The sequence below is a fragment of the Macrobrachium nipponense genome, chromosome 38 (assembly GCF_015104395.2).
Source record: "Macrobrachium nipponense isolate FS-2020 chromosome 38, ASM1510439v2, whole genome shotgun sequence".
In the NCBI taxonomy this organism is placed as follows: domain Eukaryota; kingdom Metazoa; phylum Arthropoda; class Malacostraca; order Decapoda; family Palaemonidae; genus Macrobrachium; species Macrobrachium nipponense.
In genome coordinates, this window is record NC_061098.1 from 59,870,589 (window position 1) to 59,885,682 (window position 15,094).

At 33.9% G+C, this 15,094-nt stretch overlaps 2 protein-coding genes across 2 annotated transcripts in view; one reads left to right on the top strand and one right to left on the bottom strand.

Moving 5' to 3' along the window:
* Positions 1 to 15,094, top strand: part of LOC135209741 (thiol S-methyltransferase TMT1B-like) — a 597,585-nt gene that overhangs the window by 92,560 nt on the left and 489,931 nt on the right. The window lies entirely within an intron of this gene.
* The window catches only part of LOC135209489 (neural-cadherin-like), a 149,998-nt gene that overhangs the window by 34,552 nt on the left and 100,352 nt on the right, over positions 1 to 15,094 (bottom strand). The window contains exons 7-8 of the mRNA XM_064242143.1: positions 14,122 to 14,355; positions 3,284 to 3,459 (exon numbers count right to left, since the gene is read on the bottom strand). Coding sequence (XP_064098213.1) covers positions 3,284 to 3,459; positions 14,122 to 14,355 — 410 coding nt within the window. The remainder of the gene's footprint in view (positions 1 to 3,283; positions 3,460 to 14,121; positions 14,356 to 15,094) is intronic.

The window sequence follows — 15,094 nt, forward strand, 5'->3', positions numbered from 1 at the left end:
GTAATACTGGGCTATTAAGAACGTATAAATGTGCGTTAGTTAAGCCTTATTGATAAATAAATTAATAAATAAATAAACATATCGCTTTTTCAGTAATGGTAAATAAATATGAACTCTGCTTACATAGCAAATCCAAATTAATGGTTATCGTTATCATGCGGTTCAAGCCGTTTACAGTGGTTAAGTTTTCGTAGGATAAATTACTTGTGTGATTCTTAACTACCATCTAAGTAATGTCATTATCCTTCATTAGATAAGATAAAGTAATGACTGTTAAATAAATATCTGTTCATAATAAAAAGAGAGTGATATTTGTATTAACTGTAAATAAGTTGAAATTGCATAGGAAACACCAGTCACCTTCACGACTGGGCCTACTTAGGCCTAGAGGGTCAAACGTCACCTGGATCGGGACACCGATCCTGGAGATTGGTGGTGCTTAAATTAAGGAACTCTTCTCTTCGCCTCTGGGAAGAATGAATTCTGAATGTACCAGATAAGTGCAATATATGTTTGTTAGTTATTTCAGGCCACAATTTTAGACATCTATATATTGAAGGCTTTTCTGGTGAATTTTAGCTACAGTTTCGAAGCAGTTGGTTGGCTGCCGATTAACTCATTAAGATGTAAATATTTGTATTATTGCTTATTTAGGGTGTAAGGTAAATCGTTTAGTCTCTTACAACATTTTGTCTAAATATTTAGTCGGAGAAGTCTGGTGAAAATCTATTCTGCAGAAGGTCCAAATTTTCAAAGTGTGTAAGTGTCATTCACTTAGGCCCCAACACTACACGACTCACAGAGCTTCTGTGAAATTCCGCCATTCCTGTCTCTGTTTTCCAAAATCTACATTTATTTCCAGTGCATGTAAAGCCCTCCTAGGTCTTATGAAAGCCTATAAACTTTTCAATGCCTCTCGGAGGCCGTGTATTGAGAGAAAACCATAGTAGCAAGTCATATACAAATTATTCAAGCGTTCACAGTTCCCATCATATTGAGAGAAGACTCGAGTAATGACTATACAATCTACGATGATGATGCGGTTTCTCAATGAAAATAAAAAATAATACGCTAATACCACGCTGGTAGTATATCCTTTAGTCAATCAAGCAGTCAAAATCGCAACTAAAGCGACAGGAGAGAAAATGGGGATGTCACACAGGTCAGGTATGAGGGGAAAACTGTCTGGGTGTGTCTGTCTATATGAAAAAAATTCTAAAAACGACATTTTGTAAAGAAGCGAAAAATGTTGCATTAAGTGGGTCACGTTTAGGAATGAATTCGTTGATGTGGTTCTTCCTTTAACGAGTCTCAACGATTCTTGACGATGGAGGAAGCTTTAATAAAGAAATGAAAATTAAAAAAAAAAAAAAGAATTAAGGGAATATTCCGCATTTCATGCAAATAACACTTTCGTAAGTAGAGTGTGGGACCATGGCAGGGAAGAAGGAGATAGTCCTTTAGTACTTTTGTTGAGAACTGCGAGAGTATTAGCGGATTTGCCTGTATCTCTGAGTTGTCTTCTACACTCTGATACGGGATTCTTTCTAAGTATTGTGTTTGCATCACAGCCAAGTGGACAACCGAGTACCAACTTATCTATGAAGATTAGGTCCACATCTCACAAATATATCTCAACTCAACGGGTATATGCAAACATGAGCGGCAACAGTTTTTATCTTTTCATGGTCAGATCGGCAATGCGGAGTCCTTCTCGCAATCTGGATGTGGGTTCCAAATCATGCTACTAGACATCAGAATTACTTCCCATTTTTACATTTGGATCCAAGGATTCGTAGTAACAAGCGTATCCTACAAATGTGACGAATTCGATAAGTCAAAACAGCATTTCTATTATTAACATATGTCATATATATATATATTATATATATATATATATATTATATATTTCATTTTTTAAACTTTATATATATTATAATATAATATCTAATTATATATAGATATATATATATATAGATCTATTATATAGATAGATATATAATATATATATATATATATATATATATATATAGATAAGAGAGATGATATCGTATTATATATAGAGAGATATATATATAGATAAGTATATATGATATGAGATTATAAGATTTAAAATATATATCTATCGAGAATAGATATATATCTATATAGATATTATATATATATATCTAGATATAGTAGAGATATAATAGATAGATATATATATATATAGATATATATATATATATATCTATATATATATAGATATATATATCAAATAGAGATATAGATAATGGATATTAATATCTAGAGAGAAGGATAGAGAGAGAGATATATATATAGATATAGATACATAAGATATGATAGATATAGAGATAATACAGAGAGGATAGATAAGATATAGAGAAGACAATAAGAATCTTATATAGAGATCTATAGATATATATATATATATAGAAGAAGACGAAATATATACTTAGATATAGCTAGAGAGATATCTACCAGAGATCGCTATATAGAAGAGACATAGATATCGATAATCTACATATATCATAAGATTATATCTAGGATATATATATAGAGAGAGAATATATATATCTATGGATATAGATAGACATATATCATAGAGAGAGGAAGATATATAGATACATTATATATATATATCTCTATATATATCATATTTATATATATATATATATAATTATATATATTTTATATAATATTTATTATATATATATATATATCTACTATCTATATATATCTATACTCTATATCTCTTCTATTTTCTCTTAATTTAATTATATATATATTATATATATATATATATATATGTGTGTGTGTGTGTGTGTTTGTGTACTTAAATCCACGGTGGAAAGGTGAATGAAAAACTTGGGTTTTGGAACAAGTACTTTCGTAAATTTATTCTGCATTTTCAAGTTCACCGTGGATTTAAGGATATTATTTTCAAGCACGTGTTTCTTCGTGCTACACTAGATATATATATATATATATATATATATTATATATATATTAATTATATATATAATAATAGATACTATATATATATATAATATATCATATTATCATATATATATATATATATGTATATATATATAATATATATATATATTATAATTATATAAATATGTATATATATATAATATATATATAATATATATAATAGATATATATATATCATAATAGATATAATATAATATACTTTAGCTAATATATAGATAGATAGATAGATACACATTCAGAAACATCTACTTCTCAATAACCGAGACGCAACAGGGGGGAATACCTTGTAAGAGAAGTGATTCTTTGTGTCAGGATCAGCAGCTGTCATCTCCAGGAGTGTCATGTTATTGGGGGGACCGTCCCCCCACGTCTCGTCCACTTCCAGCTCCCAGTACTGTCGGGCAAGACGCGGCGAATTGTCGTTCTCGTCTGTCAGGCGAACCACCACTGTGCCCGTCCCTGGAAGTATAACATCAGATCTGCGTCAGAATTGAGGTTATGCATTCCCTTTGGTCCTTATCAATACATTCATGTGTTATTCCCTTTTCTGCTTTTCAATTTCTTCTTGTGTAGTCCCCTTTTCTGCTTCATATTCTAGTCTTGTGTTATTCCCATTTCTGCTTATCAATTTATTCTTGGAGTTCTGTCTTCTGCTACATAATCTAGTCTTGTGTTATTCCCTTTTCTGTTTATTAATTTATTCTAGTGTAATTACATGAATGGCTTATTTATCTAGTCTTGTGTGGTTTTCCTTTCTGTATGTAAGTCTATTTCTATATAATTCCCTACATATACTGATTATTATTCTGTTCTTGTGTAATTTCCTGTTTTGCCTACCAATCTACTCTTGTGTATTTAAGTATTTATGGAATATCTGTTATTTCTTCTAGTTACTCTGTTCTAATTTTAATATTTAAGTAGTTTAAAAGGCCGAACCAATGTTTATACCAGGCAAAATCTACAGCTAAATCAAAAGTTTACAATTTTATATTTTTCCTCCTTAATTTGTCAATACTCTTGATGAATAACTGTGAATTGTAATATGCGTGCTTCCGTCATGTGAGTAGATATCTTAAGACATTATTGTAATTGAAATGCGTGAATTGACAATAAATTCTATATTTTCTTGATATAAAGGACGTCATTCTTTCCGGGCAATGAGCCAAAACTTGAAACTTGACAGTCGACACTTCTATTCTCATAACGCTTCAATGCTAGCTAATCATTCCGATCTTGTGTGATGCTGAAGATGACAAGATTTTTCCTTATTTTCTCACCTGAGTTATCAAGCGTTCAACTACGACATCAATATAGCGGTAATAAGGAAGTATGTTACGTATTACTTGTAACCTATCACGTTACACACCGGAAAAATCAATGAGTCTGCCGGGTTTCTTTCGTTATTATTGTTGATATATATAACATCCTAAGAAAATGATATATCGGTTTTTCATAAGTCGGAGTCCTTCACAGGTGAAGGCCAGGCTTTTCAGACTCCCATCAGTAATAATAAGAGTCATTGAAAAAGAAACCCACAAAATCACTGTGTAACGTGTTTACTTCTAAGTATTTACATTTAATTTTACTTAGAAGTAAACAAGTTGCACAGTGATTTTGTGGGTTTCTTTTTCAATCATCAGAAGAAAACTGAAAGGAGTTTTTGTTTGGTTTAATAAGAGTCATGTGTACCGCACCGGCTGAACCATTATTATGCTGTCGAGAACAAACATCCCCAGGCAAAATAAATACGAGTAACTTAAAGGGCTAAGTGCTCCTGCGGTTTCCAATGAAAATGAATAGAATGAATTCTAACATCACCTTGCAACTAACCTCAGAGGTATAAGAGTTGGTAATGCTTTGGACAGATTGAATGTGACCACTTAGAGATCATAAAAAGATGAAGGGGAAGTGATCAAAGTTTACAAATATTACGTAATTTCGGTTTGGGGAAATATGAAGGAATGGGAGCACAGGGTGAAGATATGGGGAAGTTTCCTTTTCAACCGAAGACAATGAAGTTTATGACTGGATCCACTGCGTTCTTACCGAAAATGATAGTCGTCAACGCCTCTTCTAGAAACTGACATTTTTACATTGGAAATGCAGTGTTGAACTGCATACACAATTGCATGCAAACTGGAGAAAAAGCATTTATTGTCGAGGGAAATACCACCAAAGGGATATACTATATATACCTCGAATCGGAGAAGTGGATATGTCAGTCCGAAATTAAACAGCTGAACACTTGATCACTTAACTGGAGAATGTTAATTAAGGTGGACCTACATTCAAAGAGATACAAGAACGTTTATACATTATTACAAGCGAAGCGAAGTCTTCCTGGAAACGGGCTCATTTCTGGCTTCCCGGCCCTAAGGCTACTAAAATGCTAATCTCCAAAAGTATTGGGGATACAAGAAAAATGCTTTCGGCAGATGAAACCTTATATCTTTAAATTTCTCCTATATAGCATTTATTTTTAATTTTAATTTTAAACTATCATGAATTCACATTTAAATTGTATTTGAATCATTGCATTAGTCCCTAACGCTATTCAATTGCTAATGTCTCCAAAAGCATCGAGGATAAAAGAAAACTTCTTACATCTTTAAATTTTATCCCATATAAGAGTTATTTTACGTCACAAGGGAGTGACAGAAAGAAGCCTCTAGAACAAATGGGTTCGTGCGTATGTGTGCGTTTAAAGGGGTCATGAGATGGCAATATAATGAAGTATCCGGCAAATAGGTAGATGATTTCAGCAGTAACTTGTGTTTGTGGAACAGCTGGCCGTGGGAAGGCGCATAGTTTCCCGGTAAAGGTGAGACATTTCAGTATTTGTTTGAGTAATGGCCATATTTATCATTTCCGTGAACGTGTTTTATTGAACATTTTCGATAAGCACTGTTAGCCGAATGGCTAACGTCACTGTCGTCCTGATCTCGTCCCCGTCCCCATGAGTGGACGAAATTATTATCAACTAAAAAATTCCCCTTCGGTTTACAAATATGAAAATACATCAATTCCGAGGTAGAGCGAATTAGATATTAAAGGACATTTGTAGCTCGAATAATTTATATGAATCACTGCAATATGAATTAATTCATAATATATAGATATATATATATATATATATATTATATATATATATATATATATATATATATATGTATGTATATATATATATATATATATATATATATATATATATATATATATATATATGTATATAGATAGATAGATAGATATAGATATATATACCTTATATATATCCTTTTATTTTTTTCACATTATGTAGCTGTTTTTATGATTTTCTAAAAGAAGTTACTTTTTTTTTCCATAGATGTTATTGATTCCGGTTCGTGATAAGGACACTTTTTTGACAAATAGCTCTGACTTCGGTCATGACAGACTGTGACATCTATTGGGATATTTAATATGATGAGAGATTCAATTTTCCATTTACTTATTTGCTAGAAATAATAACAGTCATGTCCATAACTTCTTTAATTTATATCTATTTTTGTCATTTTAGTTTGGGGATAAAGCTTTTATTTTTTTTTTGATAGATCATGAGTTTCGTTTAGCCTTAGGCAATTGACACTGTAGCTATTATATATATATATATATATATATATATATATATTATATATATATATATATATATATATATATATATATATATATATATATATATATATATATTATACACATGCATAACGTTGGAGAAGAGCCGTGAAACAAAATGCGCATCACAGACGAAGATCATTACGTAAAGTCTTAGAAACACATTTATTGCCTAGAGGTAAGTACCAGGCGAGGGCCTCCAGGAACCACCATAACATCGAAGAGAAGTGTAATTTATACAGATTCTATGTCTCATCTGGCATGCAGGCCGAGTAGCTTCCTTAGGGGAAACTCTTCTAGGAGTCGTTTTTCAACACGACGCCGAATTCATGATATTTGTTGACTACCTACGAGCTTTTTTTCACTTCGTAATTCTGAATGAATAAATGAAATGGTAAGTGGATGCCATTATGATTATAGACTCAGTATGGGGGAAACTTCGTCTACATACGTGTGACGTCTCTCTCTCTCTCTCTCTCTCTCTCTCTCTCTCTCTCTCTTCCAGTGAATATTTTATACTTGAGTGGGAAACCTTTTTTTTTTTTCTTGAGCCACCGCGATATCTGTCGGGGGTTGCGACTGAAATGGAAACCATTTTACATCCAAGATGTTTTGCAGATTATGTTTTCTGTTTCTTTCCACGACTTCGCCCGAGGTACCGTAATTTATGTGAGACTTATTTTTCTCTCATATACGTAATAAATTTCGTGGAGGAGAAAAAAGCAAAAAAAATAAAAAACAAAAACTTGTAAAATTTCTATTCTCGAGTGACTTTGCTTCGCTGTGTTTTCGTATCATAAGATGGTTCTGCATATGAGAATTTAACTTCTTTTTTACTACTTATACAAAAGGACGACCGCGGCTACTGAAGGACACGGCCGTAAAGGAAATTTTGTTGGGAAAATAAATACATAGAAATCAAGCCGGCATTGTAGCAGTAAGCCCTTATCAGAGAACTGACTGAGCATAATATCTGCGACTATTTGGCTGTACCGAATTTAACTGAATTGAATATAGAATTAAAGCTGGGAAGAAGGAAGAATATAGAATTTAGGCCAAAGGACAAGAACTAAGACCTTTCAAGTCACTCAGTACTGGAAAGGAAATAACAGTATGGACGTTTGAAAGGCGTAACAAGAGGAACAACTCGCTTTTGCTCTACGAAATAATTATCAGGAGAGGGTGGATGGCAATATGAAAGGCGATAATATGAATGGAGGTACAGTAAAAGGACAGAAAGGGGTTGCAGCTAAGGGCCGAAGGCACGCTGCAAAGCAACTTAAGTAATGCCTACAGTGCACGGCATGAGGTGTACTGATAGCACTATCCCCTACGGGGGAGATATTGGCTGTAGATTGCTCATCATACACAATGATAAACTTTCATACGAAAATTTTTTTTAAAGTTCATTAACTTGTGAACTAACCTTCATGGTATTAACAAAATAAAGCATAAAATCAGTCTAAAAGATTAATGAATTACATTCGCAAACATTTATCATAAATGGCTGGGAGTCGCAGCCAAGAATCTAAATATCATGAGTTTTAAAGCATCACTCACAGCAGCATTGGTTGTCAGATGGACTTTATTTTCCTGGAAAATCTTATTACAAAATAGTACACACACATACACACACACACACACACACACACAAACACACACACACACACACACACACACACATATATATATATATATATATATATATATATATATATATATATATATATATATATATATATATTCTTTTAAAACAGGATACGTCTCAAGTATAAAAGGCCCATTAAAACACTGGGGTTTAAAGCTAAGGACTATATGTCAGTAGACTGCCCTCCACACTTATCAAGTAGTGACTGGCAGAATAAGTTGCATTGGAGAAATATATAGTGGGGTCACAGCTAAGCTGACGTTGGTACTGTTAATTGTCTTAATCCGCTTCATCATTGCCTTGAGGAAGATGTTGTCTATCTGGTCTGAGTCCCAAGCTCTATTGGAAGGGTTGATCCCATTATCTTGTTGTTTTATTACTGTAGATTCAATTATCTGACATTTGTATTGACAGCTGCTCTTGTATAAAATTTGGGATGAGTTCCAATCCATGGCATGGTTAGTGTTATTTACATGATGGAAAATTGCCGAACTATGTTGTCCATATCTAATTGAGTGCTTATGTTGAGTTGATCTTGCCGAGATAGATTTTCCTGTGAATCCATAGTAAGACATATCACAATCCCTACAGGGGATTTCATAAACTCCTGTCTGGTTTTTGCTGAACATTAAGGGGGCCGGCCGGCTAATGCCGTTTTTTAACAACAGGACTTTGACATTCATACCACTTAATAAGGTGACTTGGGACATCTCCAAACCGCATATGATTTTTGCCTCTGACCTTCGGTTTTGTAACGCCAGGGCAATTTATCTTGTAAATAACAATTTTTCAAATTCTATCTCCTCCTTTGATATTTAATATTAAGACCTGGGATTACTACCATATATAGACCTGATGTAGACCTCCAATCAAATGGAGAGTTTTTTTCTAAAAGTCATTTTTTTGCTAGATATGAATTTTTCAATATGGTAAAAAAATAAACCCTATAAATCAAGATAAAAAAATTTGTTAAAAAAACAATTGGAGAAATGGCTCTATTTGATTGTTCTATATGTCTTTCTGAGTTATAAACCACAAATTCCAATGTTATAGCTTTAAAACTAAGTAAGGAGATAGATTTTGAAGGTCAATAAGTATAGTTTTGAGATACGGCCGTTCAAAGTTTTCCTTCGTATTTCTATAAAGACAATGTTAATAAATGAATTGATTATGAATGTATATTTCTTTTTGTGTTTTAATAATAAACCAATACTATTTTATTTATCATATTTAATCAATAAATGATGATCCTGGGCAGTGCTTGAGGCAAGATGGGGCACTCCTTCCTACGTAACCCCCTCTCTCCCCTTCACTAACTCGGCTTATTACAGCGAATTTTCTTCTGTATGTTAGCGAGATGTTTTCCTTGTATTTTCCTCTTTGGCATGATGACATTCTTGCCGAAACAAAGATAAACAAACGTAAATGCAAGAGAATGTCAGAGGTGAGACTCGAAGGTGTACTCTCTTTTTACAAAGACAATTTAATAAATCATGATTATTATGAATTTCATATTCCATTTTGGGTATTAAAAAACCAAAACTATGTTATTTATCATAAATGAAGATCTCTTAGCTCAAAGATCGTAGCCTTGGGCACAGTGTGACGTGTGCTGTCAGGCAAGAAGAGGGCGTTACTAAGCAACCCTCCCCTCTCTCTTCACTAACTACGCGTATATTATGATATTCTGTAATAATACTTGAGCGATTTTTCTTCGTCTGTATGTTAGTCAGATGTTTTCCTTGTCTTTTCCTCATTGGCATGATGAACTTCTTGCCGAAACATACATAAACATACGTAAAAGCAAGCGAATGCCATGAGGTGAAACTCGAATATATATTCCACTTGAAGTCTATGGTCCAACTGATCATTCATGATTGAACCAGATACTCGCTTATGCGAGCCACGGAATCTCTACAGATGCCATTTCCCACAATTTCTTTGCCAATAATTATCAAAGTTTACGATATCAGAAGAAATATTGCATTTTCTTGTATGGATGAATGTTTTAGGCTTATTGAATTGTTTACTAATTACCCTGTAACTACGAAAGTAAGAGGAATTTTGACGAAATATTTCGTATACGTATTCTCAATTGCCATATGAAGCTCCATGAATTTTTTCATGACTGCTTTTTTCGCCCTATACCACCATATATAGGGGTTCCGGCCGGCCCCCTTAATGAAGGATATCCCCAGTGAATTCAGACAAGTGAAGAGGAAAATGTTGGGTTGGCCTAAGGTTTGTGTGATCTCTCATAAATTATCCACATGAGGGATTAAAATTTTGTTTGTGTATTTTTCCTTTTCTTTGTTTTCTGTGGCTTTGTAAAAAATGCTCTTTGCTTTATGTATGGCTTTTTCTATTATGTACTTGGGGTATTTTAACAAGATAAGTTGATTTCTGATTGTTTCAAGTTCTTTGTTAAGAAAATTTGTGGAGAAAATTCTCAGGGCTCTAAGAAATAGGTTACTTGCTATGCTGAGTTTAACTGAAATGTCATGATAGCTGTAAAAATGTATGTATGAAAGTAAGAATGTCACTTTCCTGAAGACAGTGAATTTGTAGTTGTCATTAGTTCTGGTGATGATTAAGTCATCTAAAAAGGGGATTTGGTAATTGTTTTCCCATTCTACTTTAAATTTCATGATTGGGAGCAAGGAATTTAATTTTTGCAGAAAGACATTAAAATCACCTCATTTGCTTTCCCAATATGTTAAGGTGTTCCAATACATTTCTTCAAAAAATCAGAAACGTCGGTAAGAGTAAGAAAGATATAGAAATTTTGGAAAAATTTAAAGTAATCAATCCCAAATTACCTTATTTTTATGGCCTCCCCAGAACGCACAAAGATAACATCCCATTTCGCCCCATCATCTCGTGTGCTGGAGCTTTTAACTACAGAATTTCAAAATGGTTAGCCGAGTTACTATCCCCCTTTTTAGGAACTTTTTCCCCTAGTCATATAAAACATACAGAAGACTTCTGCAACAAATTTGGGTCAGCAAATATCCCAGTACGTAACGTAAAACTTCTCAGCCTAGACTTCAACTCCCTTTTCACAAAAGTACCCATAAAAGATATATTAACGTTCCTCAGAAATAAACCTGAGCCATTTGCTGACCACTTCCCCATAGAACTGAATAAAATAAAGCAACTTGTAGAGCTCTGCGTCATTAATAACGTCTTTTTCTTAGATGATAACTTTTACCATCAAAGATTCGGTTACAGTATGGGGAGTTCGCCCAGTCTTGTCTTAGCAAACTTATATATGGAGAATTTCGAAACATTAATTATAAACCCTATCAAACCTGCAGATATGATTTGGCTTCGTTATGAAGACGACCACTACTTGATAATGGTGGAAGTCAGTCCACCCAAATATGGTCCTTAGCCTCCCACCAGAGTGTTTTAATGGGGCTTTTACTTTACTTTATATATATATATATATATATATATATATATATATATATATATATATATATATATATATATATATATATATATATATATATATATATGTATATATATATATATATATATATATATATATATATATATATATATATATATATATATATATATATGTATATGTTATATATATATATATATATATATATATATATATATATATATATATATAGTATATATATATATATATATATATATAAAGTGAGAGAGAGAGAGAGAGATAGTTGTATTGTTCAGTTTAGGAGTGATAAAAAACACAAAACTACTAAATAATTGTTAGAGACGCTTGGCGTTATAACTGCCGAGCTAGAGGTTTAGTATACATCATATTTAACTACTGAGCTGCGAAGGTTATTGCATCACCCCTGTCTGCGCAATAATTTTCCTTATGCCATCATAAATCTCTTCGCACTCTTTACCGTATATCAGCAAAGGGGCGGTGCAATGCGGGACGGAGGATTAAAGCTACCATACGGGCCTGGCTCTTCATTTCTCTCGAAACGAATGTCGAAAGAGGAGGTGTGATGGTCTTTTCTTTGCACGTTAGCACTAAAAGTGACACGATCCTTCACTGTTCAGAAATACTACATCAGGACAGATATTGTAAAAGAGCTTAGTCGTGTGTTCGTTGATAAATGCTTTGTCAAATAATTAGAATGAGGAGCGATAACACGAGCAAATACAGTGTTCCTTTATTATTACATTTAGGCAATTGATTCCCCCTAATTTTGCTTGATCCTTTCTACCAACTATTACAAAACCACACACACACACACACACACACACACACACACGCACACACACACACACACACACATATATATATATATATATATATATATATATATATATATATATATATATATATATATATATATATATATATATATATATATATATACATTTATACATCATACATATATGTATGAATGTAATTATGTATGTATGTATGTATAGCTGACCAACCCTACGGTGCCAAGGAAAACTCTGAATAACAACAGATAAATGCTCTCTCTCTCTCGTCTCTCTCTCTCGTCTCTCTCTCTCTCTCTCTCTCTCTCTCTCTCTCTCTTCCCTAACACCCCCCTCTTTTTTCTCTCTCTCCATTTCGCATTAATATTGTATGAGAACATTCTTCTTTTCTTTAAAATTTGAAATATTTAGACTATATTCTGATACGCCTTTTTGCTTCTTTTCTATTATCAAGTGAATTGCCACAACAGCTGCTCTTCCACCTCCTCATTTACATTGATAAAATATAGAAATTAATATATATCATTCTAATAAATAACCATAAACAATCATTTTATTTCACTAAATGTCGAGAATGTAGCAAAAAGCGTGACTTGATGTAGTTGCCAGTTGTCCATTTCTAAAAGTGTGTGAATCATCGAATTTAAGTTGATGCTTCGTATTTTCATGCATATTCTATGTTCGTGATTGTATGAAAAACATACTTAGTTCTTTTATTAAATTTATAATGTGCTGAGAGCCTGAGATAGAGGCAGGATTGGACGAGTGGGTTGTGTACTCCCATATCAATCTGGTAGCCCGAGTTCGATCCCGCTAGCGCCAATACAGAACCAGAGGAATTTATTTCTGGTAATTAGAAATTCATTTCTCGATAAGTTGTGGGTCCCATTGCTATTAACCAATTGGTTCCTAGCCACGTAAATAAAAACCTAATCTTTCAGGCCAGGCCTATGAGAGCTGTTAATCAGCTCAGTGGTTTGGTTAAACTAAGATGTACTTAAAGACTCAAGAAGGTCTGGATATATGGTTAACTGGCAATCATTTCGCCCGCTATCTCTTTCCAACTTTTTTGCTCCTAACCACTCTGGTTGCCGATAAAAGCTGCTTGGGGGAAGTGTTAATGAATGGGGCAGAAACATGGGCTCTGAGAAGAAAAGAGGAAGTAAAGCTTGAGAGAACAGAGATGAGAATGCTGAGGTGGATTATGGGAATATCGCTGCTTCAAAGATTGGAAAATGATGAAACAAGAAGAAGGGCAGGCTTAGCAAAGATTGCAGAGGGGATAAGAGAGTCACGATTGAGATGGTATGGGCATGTGTTAAGGATGGATGACGAGGAGAGAGTGAAGCGGGTTTGGGAGGAACTTGTTAGAGGAAGATCAAGAGGGAGACAGATAATTAGATGGCGAGATAAAGTGAAGGAAAATATGGAGAGAAGAAGTTTGGTGAAGGATGAAGCCTTAGATAGAAGGCAGTGGAGAAGGCGCATCAGGCAACCGACCCCTTAATGTAGGGATAACAGTGGGAAATAAGAAGACTCTGGTTGCTGATAATTATTTCCAAACCTCATTTAAACTGATATAGGTTTTCAATGTTGACTTTATCATGTTCTACTAAACCAACCTTTAAGTCCTCCTCCGTCAGAAGCCACCACTTGAATCTGGTACTCGGGCGTGGTTTCCCTGTCCAGGCAGCAGAGGGCGGTCGTCACCAGCCCGGAGTGAGGATGCACACTGAAGACAGCCTCTCCGGACCTGTCGTGGATGACGTTCTTCTCAATGGCGTAGGTGATGCGGGCGTTGGAGCCTTCTGTGGCGTCATCAGCATCCCAGGCGGACACTTCCACTACCGGCAGGTCTGTGGAGAATTCGGTCATGCAAAAAAGAAAGAGGTTTTGGGGTGAAATGTAATGAAATCCATTTTCCTGGAAATAAAAGCATTCATGAAGATTATTGCCAGACACAAATCATTCCTTGTGTTTTAAAAAAAATAAATTCTTTCATAAGGTCATTTCCTCATGTTAACCGAGATGCACTCATATTTTAGTCTAGGGGCTTATGTTGAAATATTAAGTCCCGTGGGACTTCAATGATTAGAGCATGGCACCTATTTGGGTACCATAATTAGGTTCCAAATAGCAAGATCATTGCTGGAGATTACAGAAGGGTGGCAAATGGCAGCCATCTTGATTTTCAAAATGGCTGCCATTACGACATTTGTTAAAAACTAGATTTCGAGTTGGGAATGTTCTAGTAGGTTTATACCTGTTACCACTGCTTATTTTCAATAGTAATGCATTAAAATTTATGCAGGAAGACACCTAGTGAAAAATGAATTTTAGCAACCTTTTTGTTTTTTTTCAAAATGGCCACCATTTACTATGATTTCGTATATTTTGTGTTATATTGTCGATAGTAACTATCTTACTGACTTGTTATTTTCTTATTTTCAGAAAATAGTCTACATCACTATTATTAGACCTGCTAGAAATATGCAAAACTTGGAGAGACAGTGTAATGATGAAGCAGGGATTAAGAAGGCACATGACATGATCAAAGCACAATCCACGGAACAGAATGTCGAGTTCACACAATGC